The sequence below is a fragment of the Periplaneta americana genome, chromosome 5, assembly GCF_040183065.1.
Source record: "Periplaneta americana isolate PAMFEO1 chromosome 5, P.americana_PAMFEO1_priV1, whole genome shotgun sequence".
Classification (NCBI taxonomy): domain Eukaryota; kingdom Metazoa; phylum Arthropoda; class Insecta; order Blattodea; family Blattidae; genus Periplaneta; species Periplaneta americana.
The window spans coordinates 151,489,207-151,515,096 of NC_091121.1; the positions used below are offsets into that span (position 1 = coordinate 151,489,207).

The window sequence follows — 25,890 nt, forward strand, 5'->3', positions numbered from 1 at the left end:
CAGTCCCATGGTGGTAGTGACACCTACACAGCTTGTCTTTGTTAGAGCGCTGATCATTGTGGTTCAATTCAATTCAATACCGGAGTTGTTACTTTATGTAATTACGTAGGAGAGCGATGCCAGGTGTATCTCTATTCCAACGGCTAGAACACTTGTTTTCCACACTGAAGGCCCGAGTACAATTCCCGGTGAGTCTAAATTGATTTTTTGATGAGAAATACTGATTTGGCTATGATTTTATCAGGACACTCCATTTTCATCTGACATTATTAACACAGGATAAAAATAAGTGAAGAATATTATCTACTAATAACTTCTTCAATTTTAATTGTACAAAAAAATGTTTATACAGAACTGTTGGAGATAAACCATGCAATATGATACTAGTGTTCGAAAAAAGTTATTGAATCATACAAGGTGTGACAATAAACTTTAGTTTTTAAATGAAACCCTATATTAAAATCTATATGTACACATTCATACGTAAAATTAATGGAGATTAAGAATATGTAAATTTTAATAGACCTTACTTACTTACTTACTGGCTTTAAGGAACCCGGAGGTTCATTGCCGCCCTAACATAAGCCCGTCATTGGTCCCTATCATGAGCAAGATTAATCCATTCTCTATCATCATATCTCACCTCCCTCAAATCCATTTTAATATTATCTTCCCATCTACGTCTCGGCCTCCCTGAAGGTCTTTTTCCCTCCGGCCTCCCAACTAACACTCTATATATGCATTTCTGGATTCGCCCATACGTACTACATGCCCTACCCATATCAAATTTCTGGATTTAATGTTCCTAATTATGTCATGTGAAGAATACAATGCGTGCAGTTCTGTGTTGTGTAACTTTCTCCATTTTCCTGTAACTTCATCCCTCTTAGCCCCAAATATTTTCCTAAGCACCTTATTCTCAAACATCCTTCGTTTTAATAGGCCTATAGAGTGTAATTTAAAGAAATAAAATTTACTGTCACATTCTGTATGCCTGAATAAATAACGTTTTTCGAACATGGTATCATATTATATGGTTTATCTCCAACACCGTTTGCATTTTTTTTTTGTAAAATTAAAATTTGAGAAGTTATTAGCAATATTCCATACTTATTGTTCACCTTATATATCTATCAACATCCTTCCTGCTTTGCTTGTAGCTGTCTATAACTGTTCTGTCCATAGTTTTCTTGGGCGCCAATGTCTTTTCTGTCAGTGGGTATGTAATTCATATTCCAATGTGGTAGAGTAATTGGCTGCATTCTTTGTACGCGGGATGATCAATAATTTTTGTGCGAGATCGTGCGTATTTGCTTGGTTTCCGCACAAAACCAATCCACGGAAAGTCTAAAATTCCACATTCAGTATTCCCAACCTAACAACATAACAATTGCCCTCTTCTTACCGCTAAAGTGACATATTCATTTTACTGCTTTAGGCTTTTAACATATTATTTTTAGAGACGTTTAACATAGTAATAATTATAAATTGGAAACTTACCACTGCAATTTCACCTAAATTGCACTGTTAATTATTGTTTTTAAATATTTGCAAAAATTAAGTAAACTCTACAACTCCACTAAAGTTACTGCATTCGTGATGCAAGTAACATTAAGGAAGTCGTGAAAAAATCAACAAGATTCCAGATTCCGATGTTATTACTGCAATATGTTATATAAATAATGTTGTTCAAATATTAAAGTGAAAAATAAATCATTACATAACCTTACCGTTTGTTTTAAGTTCGCATTTATAGACTGGGGGGGGGGAAGACAGACATATATCACGGCCTGCTGGAGTATAGTAAACACAGAAAACATTTTAAAGCAACAATGTTTGAAGATAGATATATTTGTTTTGCAAATTTGCCGTCATTGAACAGAAACCAAGATGGAGATTTCATTGCAACTAATTAGAAATTCCTCTTTCAGGTACGTAATAAACGATATTCGCACAAAATAATGTACGATACATGAGCGGTATGTTTTCTTTCATTTCTCGGAAATTAAAAAAGCTCAACTACGTTTCGCTTTTTCAAACTTTTCCTCGAACAAGAAACCTTGAACATTCCGCTTTTGTAACGCATATTACTATTCTGTCAGTGGGTATGTAATTCATATACCAATGTGGTAGCGTAATCTGTTGCATTCTTTGTACACGGGATGATCAATTATTTTTGTATACTCCGAGACTTCTTACTTAATACCGTAAGGGTGAAACATAACCATTTTCCCCCTATTACTACATGTGCTAGTGGATTATAGCAATTTTATACTTCTCAGGCTGAATTTTCATTTGCCAACTCTGACATCATTCGTGGTACCATGGAAATAGAAGACTAAATAGTTTTCTTTGCGGTCCGTCTAGCTTTGGTTGTTTTTTTTTTCTTTTTGCCAGATGGATAATCACAGAAACAAAACACAATAAACATACAGAATGCTTAAAAATTCCACACTATGGTCTGTGAGAGTACCAGAATAGTGCAATGCAGTTACATTTTCCCACAGTTCTAGATAAAACAGGGTAACAGTTATACGGAATTCATATAGGCTGCGTTGCAGTGTCCAGACGGTGCCGTGTGCAATGATATCTCGTAGCACGTCAATTATTTCTCCCGTAAATTTTTCCCCAACCGTTAAACTTCGGATATAGATATGTAAAGTTAAATCGATGTATTTTAACCCAAACTACGTTATCCTGAAATATTTTATATTCCTCCCGGGCGCTCTGTATATATGCATCTGTGTAAGAATGTATATGTGTGACTGACAGAAAGACTGATTGTTTAGCTGATTGAATGATTGTCCTTTTTTATTTTAGTTGATTGCAAGCTAACGTAAAGATATATTCGACATGAATATCGTACTCGAAGACAAAAGTCTACTTCCCATAAATTGAGCCTAAATGTCATACAAGTGCAGCTCTTAAACATGGTGCTAGTTTCGGCCCAATACTTTATAATAAAATTACAAACCATTTTCCAAATTTGAAATATTTTAAAATTGAAGCTTTTAAAAAAGATATTTGTAACATTATCCATGATATATAATATTAACAAATGTATTTTTTTACCTTTTATTTCTGTGGACTATATTCTTGTTTTTATTTAATACCACTGGCTTCTGTCGGATTGTCAATTTATATTAAATGTGTATTTTTCTCTCTTTTTCTCTTTCTTCTTTATTCTTGCTCTTGTGTGTTATTTATTGGTATGAATTAAGTTACTTACTGTATTTAGTAAACTGTCCTTGTAAATTTTACGTTATATTATTGTCTAAGACCACACCGTACACGAGCCTGGCTCTTACGGTAGTGGCTAGAAACATTTTTGTTTTATAAATGTAATTTGTACTCACTAGCTAGCTAGTTAAATAAATAATATAAATAAATATTCTGTAGGACTAAAAAATAATATTATAGATTTATTAATTTGTCCTACGAAATAACATCTGTAATATTGACAATTAATATTTGAGGAGAAAAAATCGCTCCGGCGCCGGGGATCGAACCCGGGTCCTTGGTTCTACGTACCAAGCGCTCTGACCATTGAGCTACGCCGAATTCAATCCACAGCCACAAAGGGAAACATTGAAGGAGGAGGATTCGGTCCGGTGCTGTGGATTGAATTCGGCGTAGCTCAGTTGTCAGAGCGCTTGGTACGTAGACCCAAGAACCCGAGTTCGATCCCAGTCGCCGGGGCGAATTTTTCTCCTTAAATATTAATTGTAAATATTAAAAAATAATAACCTTTAGTAGATTGCAAGCTGATGACACCCCTACAGAAAACTCACGCGATTTTCACATCTGTAGATACGAATATATTTTGTCCTGTAGGTCTTTTCGCTTTGTAACTTTATTGCTGTCTTGGTAATATGTTACATAGCAATGACTTCCATTCATTTCCACCTCCAAAAAAAGATTATTATAGACACGTGGTGGACAATAATTGGGTTTAAGTGACTATTGCAAGGAAAAGTGCCTCATTTTTTTCTCATTCATAAATTCCTCTTATTCTCGCCAAGGTTCGAACACGTATCTCCGGCGTAGAAAATTGTTGTTCTACTTGTTAGCTAACAATACATCAGCTGCTATCTGTGCTGTGGTTACAAATATGTCATGAACGACTAGGTATTGTGGGTTTGTGTGATAATGTTAAAGAAAAAACTTTAGCAAGTAGACTCATCGCTTTAGATAAGATGTGGAGTTTCGTTCTAGTTCTGCAAGGACGGTGTGAGGTAAGAAACTCGGTCAGCTCTCATTTTGAAATAGAATAATGGACGTGTCACTCCTGTAATCAGCTTTCTGCGATTCAGTAAACTTCAGTGTTCATACGGTAACTCTACGTTCTGATTAAACATTATAATTTGAAGTTTACTACATTGTTATTTGCTTTTGAATAATATTCTTTTGTGCGAGATCGTGCGTATTTGCTTGGTTTCCGCACAAAACCAATCCGCGGAAGGTCTAAAATTCCACATTCAGTATTCCCAACCTAACACACATAACAATTTCCCTCTTCTTACCGCTTAAGTGACATATTGATTTTACTGCTTTAGGCTTTTAACATATTATTTTTAGAGACGTTTAACATAGTAATAATTATAAATTGGAAACTTACCACTGCAATTTCACCTAAATTGCACTGTTAATTATTGTTTTTGAATATTTGCAAAAATTAAGTAAGCTCTAAAACTCCACTAAAGTTACTGCACAATAGAAAAAACTGGTGGTGGTGCTCCAGTGACTCTGAATAACTGCACAAATGTAACAATTAATTTCAATGTGCAGAATTAGATGTCAAAGATATTTTCCATTTCTAAACATCTCCTTGACCGGTAAAATTAAACTTGCCGATCTTATTACTGCAATATGTTATATAAAAAATATTGTTAAAATATTAAAATGAAAAATAAATCATAACATAACCTTACCGTTTGTTGTAAGTGCGCATTTATAGACTGGGGGGGAAAAAAAAGACAGACGTATATCACGGCCTGCTGAAGTATAGTAAACACAGAAAACATTTTAAAGTAACAATGTTGAAGATAGAGATTTTTGTTTTGCAAATTTGCCGTCATTGAACAGAGACCAAGATGGAGATTTCATTGCAACTAATTAGAAATTCCTCTTTCAGGTATGTAATAAACGATCTTCGCACAAAATAATGTACGATACACGAGCGGTATGTTTTCTTTCAATTCTGGGAAATTAAAAAAGCTCAACTACGTTTCGCTTTTTCAAACTTTTCCTCGAACATGAAAACTTCAACATACCGCTCTTGTAACGCATATTACTATTTTTCTTTATTTTAATGTCGTTCAAAATACAGGGTGAATCAAAAGTCTAGAACCATATAAATATCTTCCATATGCTTCATTTTCGATTACTATTGGTGTTACCAGTATTTATAAGACCAAATGCTCTACCAGTGACACATTCGATTCTAGTACTCAGCTATCCCAAAATCCGCTATTTTTATGCAACTTTGAAATTTTTAAGTGAAAACGGGGTCATGTAGGTACTACTCAAAATCATGTGGAATTTTCTGAAAAAAAAAAACAATACTGCAATCAGTTTTGAGATATCTCTAATCGTTTTCAAGTCATTTAAAGATAAATGTCATAATGACACAGTTACTGCATCTACAGATATTTTATAACATGCTGCAGTACTAAGGAGGCTTTGGAAAAGGTATTTTTATGCAATTATGGTAATTAACGTTTCCTACTTTACTGTTTGGTTAACCTGTGACAGTTTCATTGCATTTTTGTGATTATTTGAAGCTTTCCTATACAACATTTCTTGATTTTCGTGATGACATTATCGAAAGAGGAAAAAATTGGTATCATTCTTCATTCTGGTGGGTTAAACCACAGAAATGTTGCAGCAGACTGGACGAACAGTTCCCTGGACAATGAATTGGTCGGCGTGGACCGGTAGAATGGCCGGTTAGGTCTCCAGATTTAACACCCCTTGATTTTTTTCTTTTGGTGTTACATAAATAACTTGGTATATGAATAGGAAATTGAGAATGTAGAGAGAACATTTTGTAGCATTTTCGGGGTGACTTTAGCACAGGCTTCAATGATACGATTCTTTAATTTTTCCAGGACTGATTATGTACAGCAACTTGTCCACGAACATTCTCTTAATACGTTGACGCAAAAAAACCGATCTTCATCTCGCTCAGTAAAACTGTATTAAATTCTCAAAAAAGAACAATCACAATATTACTCGTATCACAGTAATACCAACCTTTACCCTATCTATCTAAACTGGCTGCCTACGGTCTGCAAATCGTTTCTGATATTCCCGCGCAGCAACTGTAGTATTACCATTGCACAACAGTGTTGCCAACTCGATTTAAAAAAGACCGCTGTAAAACAGTCCAGAAGTTGCTAAATTCATATATTGTCAATGTAAAATGCGATTATTTTTGTCGCTATGAGTGCTAAAAGTACCCGCTAAATACCTATATTACCAATACAAATTTAATACATTTTAACCTCTAAACTAACACTGAAAAACGTCAGATCTAGTGGGAAAACCGCTGTATTGACAATACTGTTGCACAATCAGTATACGAACACAATATCAACGTATTTTTGGTGACAATATACAAACGGAATTTTCATGATCACAGAACAATGAAGTACTTCGTCAGTTGTCCCAGTAGGTAGCCTACCAGAACGTACTGTGTAGTATTTACGTGCATAGTAATCGGTAGTATATCCCTTCTCCACTGACTATATACTGAACGAGTGCTAGATTTCAGCATTACACTAACACCGACATGCTAGATGATAAATAGACATAAATTACGCTAGATGTAGCACCAAAATGCTAGATCTGGCAACACTGATCGAAAGGGAGGTAAAAATTAAATTCCCCAACGACGACGTTGGCGGCACCATTCGGACACTTTGCAGAACTTAACTTACAAAACAAAACAAAACAAAACAAAACAAATCACAGTTTTCGCGTCGTTTAAACGAAATCCTTTCTGAAAAAGTGCAATTACCACCAATTTTGTATGAATCCTTCTGCAGAATACTTTATACAACAGCTAATATACAGTAAGTAGATGCGTTGGAGGGAAGGTGACTGTGTTAATGAAGAATGGAACAGTACTTGTGTATGGTTTTTACTCTCACCTTGAAGAGAGTTAAAGTGCAGATAAAGTAGCTATCTACGTCACTTTATCTTGGAGATTACAAATCACTTAAAATTCATTCTTCACAGATAAGCACTACAGAAGATGAGATATAGGCTAAGACTTGTCTGATAATATTCTTTGCTGTAGTATGAACTTCTAACTTTACAAATAATCCACAAATAAGTACTACATCCTATCTTAAGAAAGGAACATGGTACCAGAAATTCAAAAGTAGCAAAAAAATTCATTACTAAGTTAATTATACATGTTTAGAATTAATAAATACACCAGTAATGCCTTTCAATTCGAAGACAAGACGATTTGTCATCAATAGGGATGGAAGTTCGGACACCGAACCTATGAAGTTAACTAAGTCGCGTGTTATACAATTCGTGTTGTTTACATCAACTCACGGTAGTACAGTAACTTGTACAGAGCACTGCTATACTTGAATCAAAACATTGCTCTGTATAGTCAAGTCACTAAAACAAATATAATATTACACACATTTACAAAGTGACTTACTCCATTACTGTTGTCACGCCAGGAGAAGGCGGCTGAAGTACTTAGACGGGGCGGAGGGGAAACAGTCGCGCATGCGCACCGCGCTGTTCACTGCAATATTCCTGTTCCACAAACATCTACTACAAAGTCTTTGCGACTTTGTGAAAATAATAGTGGGGTTTTTACTGTAGTGTTTTATTAGTTTCAACAAGACAATTGTTTTCAGTATACCACAAATCTTGTATTGCTTTAGTTATCCTTTGCTTTTCGTGTTAATAGTGTTGATAATAATATGGTTAATAGAATTTATGTTATTGTATACTGTTATTTAGGTTTATAGCAGTTTTTTGTTTATTGTAAATATGTCGACAAAGATGAAACAAGGATTGACAATCTATAACGAAGAAAGGAATATTATTGCAAGTGCAAAATAATTCTGTGATGAAGAAAAAGAACAACAGTACCTTTGCATTCCTCTTACGAAACCTATAGCAAAGGTAGAAAAGTACTCTAATCTATCCACAAGAACAATACAGCGTATAAGGAAAGAAATGAAAGATTGCACAGAGGAAAGTGCGTTGTCGACACCTGAGGGAGAAAAAAAAATGTAAACGTCCAGACTACCGAAACGCAAATGTAGATGACTTCGACGGGAGATTGACAAAAAAGATATAATTGAGAATTTTTATTTGAAAAAGAAAGAGGGCCACCGGCGTAGCTCAGGACGTAGCGCGTTTGTCTGCTGATCTGCAGTTGTGCTCGGGAGTGAGTTCGATTCCCGTTTGCGCTGACTACCTGGTTGGGTTTTTTCCGAGGTTTTCCCAAGCGGAAGGCGAATGTCAGGTAATCTATGGCGAATCCTTGGTTTCATTTTGCCAAATACCATCTCGCTATCATCAATTCAATCGACACTGAAGAAGCTAGTACATAATTATTACAGTGTCGTTAAATAACCAACTAAAAAAAAGTAGTAACAAGCTTTTACCCCTGCTACAAGAGAGAATTGATTTGAAATGAAAGACAACATTAAGACGAATACTGAAGAAAAAGGATTTCAGGTGGAAGAAGTGTGCAGCAAAAAAAATTGAGGAAAACACTGTAAATTGGAATACGTGAAGATATCTACAGCAAATAAGGAAGCTTAGGAAAGTGGAAAAACCGATTTTATATCTGGACGAAATGCGGATAGATAGACCTACCAATTTAACGTTTCCCAAGTTCTGGCACGATAAAAATGTTACGGGAGTTTTGACTACCGTAAATGTGTCCAGAATACTCGTTGTTCATCAGGATGGGGGCGGTGGGGCTAATGGCTTTGTTGAGAGATTCGAATTAATATACACGGCTGGAACATAAACAGACGATTATCATGGACAGATCATACTCCAGAAATTTTGAAAAATGTGATAATGATAGTCATAGCGACAGCATCGAAGATGCGGAATCTTTTATGTCTGACTCCGTTCTCGTGTAGCCAAGTAAGTGGATGAAGTTTGCAGGTCAGAGTGTAGCGTAAAGTTCCCCCGTCCCGACTATCTACTCCCCGCGCCAACTCGTAGCGCGAAGACAGTATCTTCTTTGTAGAAAACACTCTTTAATTATACAGTATTTTGAAATTAGGGATTTTCTATTGGAATGTAAGGGAAAAAAAGACATTTTAGGGACTTTTAGTCTAAACAAGTTGGCAGTACTGATGGTGATGATTATTATTAGTTTCTAAGGCGACTTTAGGCTACATGCAACTCGCAAATCGGCGAATAGTGTTCATCACAATCTGGCAACCCTGGTAGCAACAGATAGCCTACATAGATAGAACAGATGTGATAGAATGTTCATTATTCTTATTTAGATTTAGATTTATTTAATAATAACATATACATAAAAACGTTACATTAAAGTACCCCGAAAGAGCAAAGCTCGTGTTCGGGGACAGTTCCGTTACATAGATATACATAAGCTTACTTTGTAGACAAAATACTTAAGAAAAAAGGTCACTTAAAGATGATAATAATAAAGTTAGTAATAATAATAATAGTAGTAATAAATGAGTGAAAAAGAGACGATGTTGAGATTGGTGGATTAATATTAACTTTTTATTAGTAGTATAATTAATACAGGTCATGTTGATATAGTAACCAAGATAAGATAGAAAAAATATACTTAGGATAGAAATAAACTCGTTTTACAATACATGATACATAATAATGATCTCAATGTCAACCAGTCGCAAAAATCACGTGTTCATAATTCTTGTGTTCGCTTCGTCTGCGATGTCCGTCGCACTGACCACATTACCCCATCCTTCCAAACTCTAAACTGGCTACGGCTTAACGAGCGTAGAAATTTTCATTCTCTTGTTCTCCTTTTCCAAGTCCTTCACACCTCTACACCTACCTATCTTGCCTCTCGCTTCAGTTACCTGTCATCATATCATAATCTCTTCACACGCACGCAAAAAAAGCCGCATACTAGCCATACCACCACATAAGACATCATCGTATTCATCATCATACACAATCTCGCTCTCGCGCTTGTGGAATACCCTACCCAGTGACATCAGAGACTGTCGGAATTTAGTAGCGTTCAAAAGCAAGTTTATTAAGCATTTTCTTACTGCGTAGAGTAGGTTTAATTTTTACTTAATTAATAAAGGAAATGCTTCTCTCTTTTTAACTTTTACAATAAACTGTCTAGCTTTTATTAATCAGTTAATCTTTTAGTACTCTGATTTTTATTGTATCTGTAAATTTAATATTAATTGTAATTATAATTGTAATTGTATTCTTAATATTGTAGTTGTATAGGGGAAGAGAAGGCCTGATGGAAGTCTGTCATATAATTTTTTAAATTGTGGATCTGAAAATTTCATTGCTTAAAGTAGTCAATTCTGGATGAAATTTTATTATCGAATTATATAGCCGTGGACCATAATTTGTACTGTGTAGTAAAGCAGCATATGTGAAACATTTAGGTTCAACTAAATTAAGAAATTCATTTCAACTTGTATTATGATCATGTGGTTGAGCTGCAAATTTCATTCTATTTTTATGATAGAATTTCATTGAGTATTTATAAATTTGGTCAATTCTAAAAACATTCAATTCGGAATGGATCAAATTTTTTGGATAATCCAGTCGCCTTTTCAAACAAATTTTGATTATACGTTTTTGCAACATAATTAGAGGAAGAAGAGCAATTGTCAGTGTTATAAATTTTTACAATTTTTAAAATATAAAAATATAGGTATTTTAGGTATTAAACCGGGAAATAGAAGCTAACTTAGTTTCTACACTTACAAAATTCTTAACATACAATGGATAATGTATATATATAATTTGAACTGGTGGAGATTTATCCTTCGAAGAGGTGGAAAAATTCAAATATCTTGGAGCAACAGTAACAAATATAAATGATACTCGGGAGGAAATTAAACGCAGAATAAATATGGGAAATGCGTGTTATTATTCGGTTGAGAAGCTCTTATCATCCAGTCTGCTCTCCAAAAATCTGAAAGTTAGAATTTATAAAACAGTTATATTACCGGTTCTTCTATATGGCTGTGAAACTTGGACTCTCACTCTGAGAGAGGAACATAGGTTAAGGGTGGTTGAGAATAAGGTGCTTAGGAAAATATTTGGGGCTAAGCGGGATGAAGTTACAGGAGAATGGAGAAAGTTACACAACACAGAACTGCACACATTGTATTCTTCACCTGACATAATTAGGAACTTGAAATCCAGACGTTTGAGATGGGCAGGGCATGTAGCACGTATGGGCGAATCCAGAAATGCATATATAGTGTTAGTTGGGAGACCGGAGGGAAAAAGACCTTTAGGGAGGCCGAGACGTAGATGGGAGGATAATATTAAAATGGATTTGAGGGAGGTGGGATATGATGATAGAGACTGGCTTAATCTTGCACAGGATAGGGACCGATGGCGGGCTTATGTGAGGGCGGCAATGAACCTTCGGGTTCCTTAAAAGCCATTTGTAAGTAAGTAAGTAAGTTGTAATGGAAATTACGGGAAAACAGCTGAGCGGATTTTAATGAATGACCCCTCATTTTGAAGCTTGCAACCCAAAGATTTTCAGAAAAATAGTAGTTTTCAGTGAAATGTAAATTTTCCTACATAATTTTCATATTTTCCAAAATCCATCTGTCGTCAGTTTTGAGAACTAATGGCTTTTCAGAATAAAACAAAACACACACACTACAATAAGCAATATTACAACGAAAACCGTGACCTGCAGAATTCCTGACATATTTAGAGCAAATCAGAGCAAATTCTGTGACATCATAATGACAACAATATGTCGATCTTAATTTGTGTAATTTTTTATAACGTCTCTGTAATTGGTTATTAAAAACTTTCAAGACTTACTAAATAATTTACAGATCTGATTTGTGGTGTGTAATTTTCTGAGTACAGCTATGTATTGGATATTAAAAACTACGAAACTTGAGGTGGTTTGATGACATTATCACCATTAAAAGTGAAATATTATTATAGTTAATGTCATGATATGACTATTTGTCACTGACATACATATTAATGATAAAGCATATTGATGATATGAAACTCAAACCTTTTGGGGTTATATAAGTAGACGGAGAAAATATCTTAAATTAGATCTTTATTTCTATAATTTACTGAGTGACGGCTGTATAATATATACAGTATATGTAACTGAAAACTACAAAACTTACGTAAGTTAAAATTATTGTTATTAAAAATGAGATTTTTATAGTTATTAATCAAGTGGAGGTGTGGTGTGGATATTTATATGCGTGAATTATATACGTGGATGTTTATGTTGTCTGGAGAGAGCGCAAAAATTACAGTTCCTAAGGAAAGACCAAGAGGCTTACAAGATTTTGTAGTCTCCCGATCATTTCAGCAAGATCTCTTAACAGGATAAAATGATTCTACATTTCAAGGTAGTTCACGAAACATGCAGCAGCTATACCAAGATGCTATGTCTATTGTTCGAAAGCATAGCAAACCTGACATTTTCTTAACTCTCACCTACATTCCACAATGACCTGAAATAGCTACTGCTGCTTTACTCCCACATGAAAAATCCACTGATCTTTCTGACATTGTTACTTGCGTTTTCGCTTTTAAACTAAAAAAACTGAAGATGGACAGGTTTAAGAAAAAGTATTTGGCATAAAAAAACCATTCAGAGAGAATATGTTTCATTATTATGGAAGCAAATAACTTTTAAAATGACTGGTAGGCCTACTCTTCATCGAAAATAAAGCTGAAACATTTTTATTTTAAGTTCTAATGAACTTAGTTTGCCGCATTTTCTGCAGAAGCCACTAGTAAAACTATATTATAACAGTATAAGTTATGGTTTTGACATTTATGAACAGCAGGAAAAGTATTTAGAGGTTTTGACGTAGAAAAAATAGTTATGGCTTCTCATGTCTTCAATTAGAAAATGTAATTGGGATCAGTGTCGTCCAATATTCGAACATGAGAGAGGCAACCAAGACATTTTTTTTTCTTTTGTTAACCGCACAATAGTAGACTGGAACAGCTTACCTGCGGCTATCTTTCAGGGGTCCTCTTAAAATCAATACTTTTAAGGAAAAGTTGAGAAGATTAGACTGAAAATGTAATTGGAGGTACAGTGTAATTATTTGTGTCATGTACTTAATTGAATTGATATATAATTAAGATGATATGTAATTATTAAGTTGATATGTAAAATAATTAAGTTGATATGTAATTAATTAAGATGATATGTAATTTAGTTGATATGTAAATAAAGGTGATATGTGAATAATTTCGAGGGAAAAATTGTTCCGGAGCCGGGTATCGAACCCGGGACCTTTGGTTTAACGTACCAACGTACCAACGCTCTACCACTGAGCTACCCGGGAACTCTAACCGACACCGATCCAATTTTTTACTTTGAGGTCTGTGGATACAGAGGGAAAAATTGGATCGGTGTCGGTTACAGTTCCCGGGTAGCTCAGTGGTAGAGCGTTGGTACGTTAAACCAAAGGTCCCGGGTTCGATACCCGGCTCAGGAACAATTTTTCCCTCGAAATTATTCAAATCAACTTTACAGGGAGTTATACCTGAAATCTTGATTTGCAAGGTGATATGTAATTAATTAAGATGATATGTATTTAAGTTGGTATGTAATTAATTAAGGGATATGTAATTATTTAAATTGGTAATAGTTGGGCGAAATAGAAGTACTTATAAGTTAGATTTACTTTTGCTTATCGTAGGCGTTATTATAGAATAGTTTTTAATTATAGTCCTAGGTTTATTGCATCTACTATTTATAGATTTACGTTTATTTTATCTTATTTAGGTTTATTTTATTTTATTTCCTGTAATTGTAATTATTGTATATTATATATCACTGCCACCGGGTGTATACCCAATTGTAGTGTTCATAAATACATACATACATACATACATACATACATACATACATACATACATACATACATACATACATACATACATACATACATACATACATACATTACAAACTTCGTCTTATTTCATATGAAAAACTAATAGCAAGATTTGTGCTAAAATACTTAAGAGGTTAAAACATGAAGAGGTGGGAGTGAAGGACAGCGAATATTTTTATAACAAAGTGGATCAACCACGACAGGCCTCTTTCTGCAGAGCGAACATCGGCGAATATCGAACTTCGCCATACTTAACAAACTTGAACCGAACATAGGGCCTGTAATGCAAGACGCTATACTTGTTTTTTTGAAAGATGGGGCATGGCAGAAGCGTTGCGATAGGAAAAACAACTGAATGTCACATAGCGTGGTAGGCCTGTTGCTATGGTAACAACGATTGTGTTGCCAAACTTACAATTTCCACGTGGCGAGTGCTTAATAGCTCTCTTTGCGACATAAAAGGTCGATTTCTAAACGAGGTCTAGACCATGGCTTTAAACTGCGTTTGGCTTTATAAAACGAGGACTCTTTCATTTTTCTGAGCCATGGCTCGAAACCGTGGTCTGAAGCAGAGACCACGGCCGGGGTAGGTTTAAACCATGGCTTCATGTATACAAGATGGAGGTAGTAGATCAGCTGGATGACTATCAAAGGAAAATTTGTGTCTACGAATATTAAATCCCGGATTAGATTGATGAGAGACAGGAATAATCCTTTGTAACTATATAACGACGATAGTTTCAGACGAATATTTCGATTTTCGACGGAATCAACGCAAAATTAGCAAGAATGCTAAATAATAATCTGCAACGAAATGCAAGAGACGGCGGGTTACCAATTTTTTTAAACCTTCTTGTTGCTTTGAGGGAAGTAAAATATAATAATTTACATTGATCATACCTTTATGGTTATAAGACGATATAACTTAATTCTTAGTATTTACACTAGTTTTAGACATTTTATTTAATACTCGAATATGATGTGGGCCTGCAAGAATATGAAGCAAACGTGATTTTGTCTTCTTATTTTAAGTTTTATGCTACTGGGGCTTTGCACGTAGTATTATATGTGAAAATAGAACCATACCACATTTTAGTTTAGTTGAAATTGTAATCCAGTTAATATTTAGGTTATTTCTTCCTTAGAAGCGGGTTTTCAGGTAGTTAATGTTGGTAGTAGTTATAAACAAATGATAAACTACAACATAAACGCTCGATTTGTGATAATTATTTGGGCAACATAATTCTGGTATCTAAAAATCCGTTCCCTATTAAATATCTGTAAATTAGTAAATATAACAATACCTTAGCTGAGAAAAAAAAATGTGACTTACTGCAATTCAATAAAAATATTAATCCTGATGTTCATTTCTTTCTAATATCGATTGTTTACAAGAATAAAAATCGATTATAAGCTGCGTTGCCATATATAAAACCCACGAACCTCGGTTTCTTCTCAAGCCGCGTCTCGACTTCGTTTTAGAAATCGCACAAAGGATTCAAACCTCGATCGCGGTTTAAAAGCCGAGGTTTGGAACCACGATTTCGTCCGGTTTTAGAAATCGACTCTCATTGTCCACACAATGTTAACATTGGCACATTTCGTCTTTGATTCTCTGTCGATTTTTATATTGTTTTCTTACCTTCACTTCAATTGTCAATGAATGTTTTAACGTTAGCCATCTTAACGACAATTGCTAGCTACCATCAGCTGGCAGCGTGGTAGTCCATATTGGCAACATGGCACTGTAGTTCCAAGCTCGACCGCTGAACTGTCATGTCTCATCTTTCAAAAAAACAAGTATAGTGAGAATAATGGGTTTTATTTTTCGTCGAAAGATGTCTCTTTAGTGGGTCATATGATGTAATATCATAACATATATTGGAGAACTTAAGAAACCTAATCTTTCTTGATAAAATATCGCGACTCGAAAGCGCCATGTCATTGGCACGACGACATGACACAAAATAGCGGTTTTCAAGTTAGCTGCGGGGATTCATTCTGTCCCACTCCGATTTTTTTTTTTATTCCTCCAATTGTTTGTTCTTCAACAGCTATAAAATTTTACAATGACATCCATTCTTGCTAAAGAAAATTCACACTAGGGAACTTTATATGTGAAATTATTATGCAATAACACTTCACTTTCTGTCGGACATTGTCTAGTTTCAAAAATAAATTAAAATTGTACTATTTCAATTCAGATTCCTTTCAGTTATAAGCCCTTTTCTCTGCGATAGTTTTGTAAAAATATAGGCTATATATTTCTTTCCTTCCTTTCCCCTTTTTGTTCTCTTTATCAGCCGATGAATTTATTAGCGTAGCCATTTTATTGTGAATTTTATTTAATATTCGTATTTATTTTCTTTTTTATTATTATTTTATTACATACCATTTTGTTATATTCTACTTTACGTTTTCCATATTCCACAGATACCTTTAAGATGATTAATACTATTTTTATTCTTCTCTATCATATTCATATTGTTTAATTCTATAAATTATCTCTCATATATTCCAATTAAATCATTAACAGAAAAAAATAATTAATGCAAAAATCATAAATTGAAAATGTGTACTAAATGAGTTGCTTTTACTATATTCCAATGTATTTTACTTTCTTTTTTCTATTATTGTATTATTTTCATGTTGTTTAGTGTCGATTTTATTATGCTATTATTATTATTTTTTTGTAATATGTTAGTATTCTGTTCTTTAACTTTTTGTTAAATTTTAACTGCTTATATACTTTGTGACCTGGTAGAGTGTAAGAGAAGGCCCTATGGCCTTAACTCTGCCAGTATAAATAAAGAATTATTATTATTATTATTATTATTATTATTATTATTATTATTATTATTATTATCCTTTCTGAGGACGAATTTTGCACTTCGCAATGCACTTGCCATTTTCGAGTTTAACTTGGACGTAATATTCGACATAATTATCGCCATAATTGATTCTAGCAACACTGTTTACCGTTACAGAGATAGGTCTATGAAATATTTATATAAGTTTTATTGAAGAGTATCCAATACAAATGCAGTTACGGTCTTGCGGTCTAGAATTTTGACGAATGTGAAGCCATTTTTCTCATTTAAAAAAATAGTTGCCTGTACCAACGGATGTTGCTATATAGTTAACCTTGGACCTTCGTTATAAACAAAAACGGAAGCTACTACCATGGAAGAGGGTATATTCAATTTGATAGTTACTCCATGCATACATCTACTCCGAATTATCTGTTATCGCGCTTTCAATTTTTTACAACTCTTCGAAACCGACATCAAGCACTTCTTTCTATCCCTCATCATAGAACGTCTTTATACTCATCTTCCTATACTGTAGAAATACCTCGCCTCTGGAATTCGTTACCTAATGACGTCAGGGACTGCCGGACTTTATCGTAATTCAAAATTAAATTGGAAAATTTTGTCTTAGTTATTGTGTTTTAGGTATTGCTAGAAGTATTGATTTTTGTTTTTTTCTTTTTATTTTTTTTTTAAATCTAGATTAAAATTCCAAGTTTCTTGTTTATGTTAGTTAATTAGTTAGGATACAATTAATTATGATACTTAATCACTCATTTAAAGTTTGTGTGACTGCAACCTGTGTATATTTTTGTGTGGTTTTACTTTGTTTATAGTGTTTTTTTCTCTCTCTCTTTATTTCTTGTGTAGCTTTACTTTCTATATAGTGTATTTTTTCTGTTTATTTCTATTATTGTATTTGTATTCCTGGTGTTGTGGAAGAGAAGGCCTGATGGCCTTAACTACACCAGAATAAATAAATAAATAAATAAATAAATAAATAAATAAATAAATAAATAAATAAATAAATAAATAAATAAATAAATAAATAAATAATAAGTAAATAAAATGTTTGGTGATGAAAAGTTCAGTCAATTGTACTCTTGGCATATATTGTGAAATTTTAAATAAATTACGTCACATAAAAATCAGTTTTGATAAAATTGAGTATTGTTCAGCGATGGAGTACCTATTTGCGAAATGATAATCCGATAAGCAAATTTATAAGATGAGAAAGGCGGATGGCCTCAAGATTTCGCGGAGTCTTTGTTGTTGCCAATACCGAAGAAAAATAATGCTAAGAAATGTAACGAGTTCAGGACTATCAGTCTGACATCATACTCAGCAAAGATCCTCCTTCGAATACTGAATCAATGTTTATATTCTGAGATGAATAGAGAGTTGGAAGAAGAGTAAATGTATGAGAGATACAATTGGACTGCTTCCAACAATCGGCGAAAAATATCTAGAGAAAAATAAAGAAGTGTATGAAGTATTTGTGGATTTCGAAAAGGCTTTTGACAGAGTGAATTGGAATAAACTTACGGGGATCCTGAAGAAAATAAGCGTAGATTGGAAAGAGAAGAGGCTATTCAGTTACCTTTAAATGGAACAAGGAGTTAAAATCAGGATTGGGGAAGAAATGTCAGAAGAAAGTTGAATGGGGAGAAGAGTACGACAAGGATGCCCTTTATCACGTATCCTGTTCATCTACTGGAGGATTTAGTGAATAAATTATATATTGAGAGATTGTTGTCCTTTGCACGCCACCATAAGACATTAAGTTGCAGAATTTAAGAGAGGAAGAACGAAGGTCAGAGATCAACACATGTTTGGAGGATTATTTCTGTAACCACTACAGAAAATATCGATGCCTTGCGAACGTATAATGTAGCGCATACTTTGAACAGATTCTTTGAACATGTCTTTCAAATCGTACATCAGCATTATTTAGGTATGAGAAAAATTACCTGCTAAATGGGTCCTTAATGCCTGAACGCTGACCAGAAACGACTAAGAGTGACAATTTCCAAGTAGCTTTTCCGCTGTTTTCATGAGAATTCTTCCGACATTTTGGATCGTATTGTAACTATGGACGAAACATGGACGCATCATTATGATCCAGAAACAAAAGAACAAACAAAGGAATAAAAACACTCTGATTGTTTCCGCACAAAGAAATTTTGCGGCATTCAAAAATTGGCAGAAAAGGTTCTGACATTCTTTCGTTCTTTCTTTTCTTTTTTTTGGGGGGGGGTGGACAAAGACAGAATTTATGATTAAACAAAGTACAATTGTGACAGGAGCGTATTATTCTTTATTATCAACTGAGCTTCAGGAAATATTAATGGAGAAATAACTTGGTAATATTTCTGAAGATCTGCTATCCTTGAAAGATAATGCACCTGCACCCAAGTCTGTCATTGCATTATAGAAAATTAATGAAGTTGGCTTTGAAATGATTGACCATCCCCCATACTCGCCAGATTTACCCTCCTCACACTACAATCTGTTTTCGAAACAAGAAAAATATATAGACTTGTTGAAATGAAATAAAGTTTCATCGAATGAAGAAGCAATCAGTACAGTGGAGAAACGGTTTGCAGACCAAGACAAACAATTTTTTTAAGGTTTGGAATTATTGTTTTATGATCCTTGTGCTAAGAGTATAGAGTTAAACAGTGATTTGGTGTGTAAATAAAAATTAGTTTCGAGACAGAGCAACTCTTCTCATATCATGGTAAGAACTTGTAAACTTTACCCATTCGTATATATTCGTAGTTCTTAACAATTGATGTTAAAGTCATTGATGATTAAATGGACAGATATTCAAGCCAAGCTTGTTGCTGCAAGTACTTATTTGAAAATAACACAAAACTTGAAATGTCAGTTCTATTATTGCTTTGTGATACCGAATAAACCGGATATGGTGCAACTACAACGCTTGTACCTATGGTAAAAATAACAAAATGAGAATTGCGTGTGTCGTTTGTTTCCTTCAGCAATTGCACCTGTATCCATAGACATGTTTATTACGTCAGGTTATGAAAACAATACTGAGGCCGCACACTGAAGGTTTGGTTGGGATTGCTAAAGAGGTCTGCTGATATGATAACGAAAGACGGATTGTGTGTAGTTGGTTTGAGTCCTAGCGGCAGTGAGACGTGCCACTTTATCTCTCTGAAACGGTTATAGTGTGAGAAAGTGAGTACGTATAGTGATTGTTGTAACTGGTTGTATTGAATTATTGGACGGATTTTGTTCATATTCAGTATCTAGGAGTCAATTTATCAGGGAAAGATGTACATGAAATATAATAATTTTAGTACTAGTCTGTCTGTGTACAGCGATTTCTACTAAACTATTGGACGGATTTTGTTCATATTCAGTTTCTAGGAGTCAATTTATCAGGGAATGATGTACATGGAATATAATAATTTTAGTACTAGTCTGTCTGTGTACAGCGATTTCTACTAAACTATTGGACGGATTTTGTTCATATTCAGTGTCTACGAGTCAATTTATCAGGGAATGATGTACATGAAATATAATAATTTTAGTAGGCTACTAGCGATTTCTACTAAACTGTTAGAAGGATATTGTTCATATTCAGTATCTACGAGCCAATTTATCAGGGAATGATGTACATGAAATATAATTTTAGTACTAGTCTGTCTTTGTACAGCGATTTCTACTAAACTATTGGACGGATTTTGTTCATATTCAGTATCTACGAGCCAATTTATCAGGGATTGATGTACATGAAATATAATAATTTTAGTACTAGTCTGTCTGTGTACAGCGATTTTTACTAAACTATTGAAGGGATTTTGTTCATATTCAGTATCTATGAGTCAATTTATCAGGGAATGATGTACATGAAATATGATAATTTTACTACTAGTCTGTCTATGTCAACGATTTCTACTAAACTATTGGACGGATTTTGTTCATATTCAGTATCTACGAGTCAATTTATCAGGGAATGATGTACATGAAATATAATAATTTTAGTACTAATCTGTCTGTGTACAGCGATTTCTACTAAACTATTGGACGGATTTTGTTCATATTCAGTATCTACGAGACAATTTATCAGGGATTGATGTACATGAAATATAATAATTTTAGTACTAGTCTGTCTGTGTACAGCGATTTTTACTAAACTATTGGACGGATTTTGTTCATATTCAATATCTACGAGTCAATTTATCAGGGAATGATGTACATGAAATATAATAATTTTAGTACTAGTCTGTCTATGTCAACGATTTCTACTAGACTATTGGACGGATTTTGTTCATATTCAGTATCTACGAGACAATTTATCAGGGATTGATTTACATGAAATATAATAATTTTAGTACTCGTGTGTCTGTGTACAGCGATTTTTACTAAACTATTGGACGGATTTTGTTCATATTCAGTATCTACGAGTCAATTTATCAGGGAATGATGTACATGAAATATAATAATTTTAGTACTAGTCTGTCTATGTCAACGATTTCTACTAAACTATTGGACGGATTTTGTTCATATTCAGTATCTACGAGTCAATTTATCAGGGAATGATGTACATGAAATATAATAATTTTAGTACTAGTCTGTCTGTGTACAGCGATTTTTACTAAACTATTGGACGGATGTTGTTCATATTCAGTATCTACGAGTCAATTTATCAGGGAATGATGTACATAAAATATAATAATTTTAGTACTAGTCTGTCTATGTCAACGATTTCTACTAAACTATTGGACGGATTTTGTTCATATTCAGTGTCTACGAGTCAATTTATCAGGGAATGATGTACATGAAATATAATAATTTTAGTACTAGTCTGTCTGTGTATAGCGATTTCTACTAAACTATTGGACGGATTTTGTTCATATTCAGTATCTACGAGTCAATTTATCAGGGAATGATGTACATGAAATATAATAATTTTAGTACTAGTCTGTCTGTGTATAGCGATTTCTACTAAACTATTGGACGGATTTTGTTCATTTTCAGTATCTACGAGTCAATATATCAGGGAATGATGTACATGAAATATAATAATTTTAGTACTAGTCTGTCTGTGTACAGCGATTTCTACTAAACTATTGGACGGATTTTGTTCATATTCAGTATATACGAGTCAATTTATCAGGGAATGATGTACATGAAATATAATAATTTTAGTATTAGTCTGTCTGTGTACAGCGATTTCTACTAAACTATTGGACGGATTTTGTTCATATTGAGTATCTACGAGTCAATTTATCAGGGAATGATGTACGTGAAATTAATACTTTTTAGTTAAAAATTAATGGCACTTTATCTCAATTGAAAAATAAGAAGGCGATAGATCTCGAAATCTAACGATATTTCTCTTAGATTTTGTTCATTACATAAGCCAAAGAGAAAGGCCCATGTGAAATTGCTGAACAGTATGTTCCTAGGTATCAAAGGTTCAGGGATATGGATGTATAAAACAAATACACATATTGAATTATTATATTTTGATAAAACTTCCAGAATGAATCGGGGTCTACTTATCTTGGTATAAAATTGAGTACTGGATCTCTTACAGGGTCATAGCGTTTGATACTTCGCTGATTACATTTTTGCATTTGAAAGGGCAAATTTTAATCAAGGTAGAGAATCTCTTTGCTTGTGCCCCAAAGTATTATAGAGAACCTTTCTTAAGTGTTGTTTCGATTCCCGCTTGAACTAATCACCAGGTTTTCCTCAACTGTAAAGCTAATATCAGGTAATCCAAAATACTGTAGCACGGCCGGCATAGAGAACTAGGCTCTCTGAGACTTTCTTAGGTGTTATTTCGATTCCCGCTTGGACTGATAACCAGGTTTTCCCCAACTGTAAAGCGAATATTATAACACTACCGGCATAGAGAACTAGGCTCTCTAAGACTTTCTTATGTATTGTTTCGATTCCCGCTTGAACTTACCACAGATTTTCCTCAACTGTAAAGTGAATTTATTAAAAACGAAAAAAGCAAGGGTTAAAGTTAAGTGGATACCATAGTTTAATGAAGATTGACATATTATTTAGTTTTAATGTGTATACTTTACATTACTTGCTATATGTTCCCATTGAATTATGGTTCTCACTTAATTTTAACCCTTGTTTCCTCCGTTTTTAATAAATGGCGCTTGGCCCACTATGGCTCTGAACGCTTCAATTTATATCAAATTTGCGCACTTCGTAGAAGAAAAACAGCATGAAAATGAAGCAATTGAGTGAAGATATAATAAATTATAAGATAGGCTTTGTCGGTATGTGTATTGCGTTAAGAGACTTTGTGAAGTATTTGATAAGGACAACTCGAGAACTAAATATAACAATAATCGAGTGGTCATCATCATCATCATCATCATCATCGTTTCTCATGGATTTAGATCGTTAGTAGTCTGTTACGGTATCCATTTGAAAGTCTGCTATTTTTCAGTGGTTTGACTAGTCATCTTTCACCTTTAGGAAGATGTCTGAAGCAATATTTTCAAATATCTATCTATTTTGCATTCGGTGAACATATTATGGTTTCGAATTGCTTCTGTAATTTGAATTTATTTTCTACTATCCATGTAGTCTCTGATCCATGAAATTATGTAGAATTTTATGCTTTCGCTCGCAGAGCTAAGACCATAAAATAAGGCCTTCTCTTCCACTCAACCAGCCTTAATCGGTACAGTAGTGAAATTTATAATACGTATGAAATTGTAAATATTTACAATAAACTAATAATAATTTCTCACAAAGAAAGGGAGACATCTGCCTGACAAACCAGGTGACCATTGAGATCCAGGTTACAATACAAGAATGTAATTTAATTAATTGACATGAAAGTGGCACTAATTTGGAAATTAATATTATTAGCTATAAAAACTGTAATAAAATTCTTGAACAATAATAACATTACATGTAGAATACAAATGAGTCAAATTTTAACGACTAGTACATGTTTATGTATTTAAACCTATTTTAAGAGACTATACGAAAAAGTAATAACTCAATTTTTGAGATAGTATGAATAAATTCAATCTAAGTAGGGTAAAGGTGCCTAATTCCGTGATATCCCTAATCCCGTGATAAAATTTCAATTGATTGCCATGGAGTTGTGGTCTCTGACTTTTAAGTTTTGGAAATACCTAACAGATGCCAGGAGATGTCTTCTTTTCAATTCTATTGACTACCCGCCTATTGAATAGAAACAATCGACTGCAGAAGCTTTTGTTCAGTGAAAGGTGGCTGACCAGTAAGTTTTTCTTTGTCTTGTGATCGCTCCTGAATAAACATTTTATATTTGAGGTAAGAATTAATATAGCATTATAAAAATGATATATTACTGTAGATTATAGTCAGCTGAATCAATGTGTATGATTGTTTAAACATTGTGAGACAATAATAATGCTACAGGAGCTTTCCCATTTTCGGATTTATTTTCATATTTTTCCTTCCTGGCTCACTCGACCAGTGATGCCAACGCTACATTGTGAAAATTAATGTCTATGAAAGAAAATAGTTCGTGGAAATAATAATAGATATAAGTTATAGAAAACATTAATTATAAATATAATAAAATAATAGGGCATATATTTGTCTTAATTACTGCTGTTGTTAGGAATACAAATAATGAGAAATAATTGTGTTATAATTCAATTTATTCAAATTTAATTTTGCATTGAATTTAACTTTGTTTATTTTGTTTATAATATATTAATATGTAATATGTATTTCTATAGTTACACAAGTATTTTCTATGAAATTAGTCACTTAGACCCTTTTTCCATGTTGTAATTTCTTGCTTAATCCATATTAAAACAATATACCATGATTTTAATGTGTTTTTTCCAAATACACGTTTGCTTTCTGAGCAGTTAATGGGGATTATTTTAGTATCACGGAATTAGGAAACCACTATCACGGAACTGTCATGCAGGTTTTCAGCTTTGCGGGCGCTGTTAGTCTTGCTTTTTCGATCGTTTTTCAACTCTAATTGTCACGGTCCATAAAAAGCATTTCACTAGTCTTTTCCTTAATTATTTTTCCAGAGGTCCACAGAAAATCACTGAAGTTTTTTTGAAGATATTTGCATTTAAAATTCTTTTAGAATATTATATAATGTAAATATCATTCCTCTTTGTAGACCGTCTTCTGATTTAAATATTAATATAACCAATTGCGAATTTGGTGTTGAAAAGCGCCAAAAAATATTCCTGTCTAGAATATTAAATTGTTTCTTGTTAATACTTAACTTAATTTAAATTTTTCGCTTTCATTACTTAATACGCTGGTTTTCCTAACAGAGAACATAAGTTACATATATATTACTATTTCTTTTCTTTGTCTTTTTTCATTTAACCATAATTTACGGGAAAAGCTTATTGCAATAGTCACTACTTGTTCTTTCTATCACGATTTAAACATTGTCTGTTCTAGTTTCACACCTTCACATGATCTTTCTGTTTCACATCTCACGAGTGGGCTATATGTTGATAAATCTTCTTCTTCAGATGTTGCTTTCTGTCGAACGAAGTTACGTAATATGCATGTTAAACGTCTGATTATAAAGATTTTTCTTTGCGTTTAGTTTACAAAACTGCGAATCTTCTTAACCATGATGACCAGAATGATCACACAAAGCAGGCCTAGATGTTACATTCCTACAATAAAATACTCTTTTCTGTCCAACCCCCGAGGACAAGAGTTCTCCATTAAGCCGTAACAAGCAATGTGATGACTTGACTCTTTTACAACTATCCTTTCAATTAAATTAATGAGTAAGGTCCGGAAGTTCGTGTACTGAAATCCTCCAGTTGAGAGTTGGACATGATCGCATTGTGTTGAAGTGGAAGTGACCGTTGTCCAGTCCCATAATACAAAGTGAACAATGCAATTATGTGCTCTAGATACGGAAGAATGCAGCGACTGTATGACTACTCTATCTCGGTCTCTAGTTTGTACCATCACTT

The 25,890-nt window shown here is 33.7% G+C and overlaps 1 protein-coding gene and 1 non-coding gene across 7 annotated transcripts in view; both read left to right on the plus strand.

Annotated features, from left to right (window-relative positions):
• The window catches only part of LOC138700215 (EF-hand calcium-binding domain-containing protein 4A-like), a 260,202-nt gene that overhangs the window by 45,933 nt on the left and 188,379 nt on the right, over positions 1-25,890 (plus strand). The window contains exon 1 of one of the 6 annotated variants that reach the window (XM_069826666.1): positions 102-188. The exons of 2 other annotated variants lie outside the window; for them this stretch is intronic. In XM_069826666.1, coding sequence (XP_069682767.1) covers positions 117-188 — 72 coding nt within the window. In that variant the 5' untranslated portion in view covers positions 102-116. Of the gene's footprint in view, positions 1-101; positions 189-19,989; positions 20,124-25,890 lie in introns of those variants that run through there. 3 more of the 6 variants (XM_069826669.1, XM_069826672.1, XM_069826670.1) reach the window with 3 other exon arrangements.
• On the plus strand, positions 13,635-13,706 carry TRNAN-GUU (transfer RNA asparagine (anticodon GUU)). Its single transcript has one exon. It is a non-coding gene; the product is annotated as a tRNA-Asn (tRNA).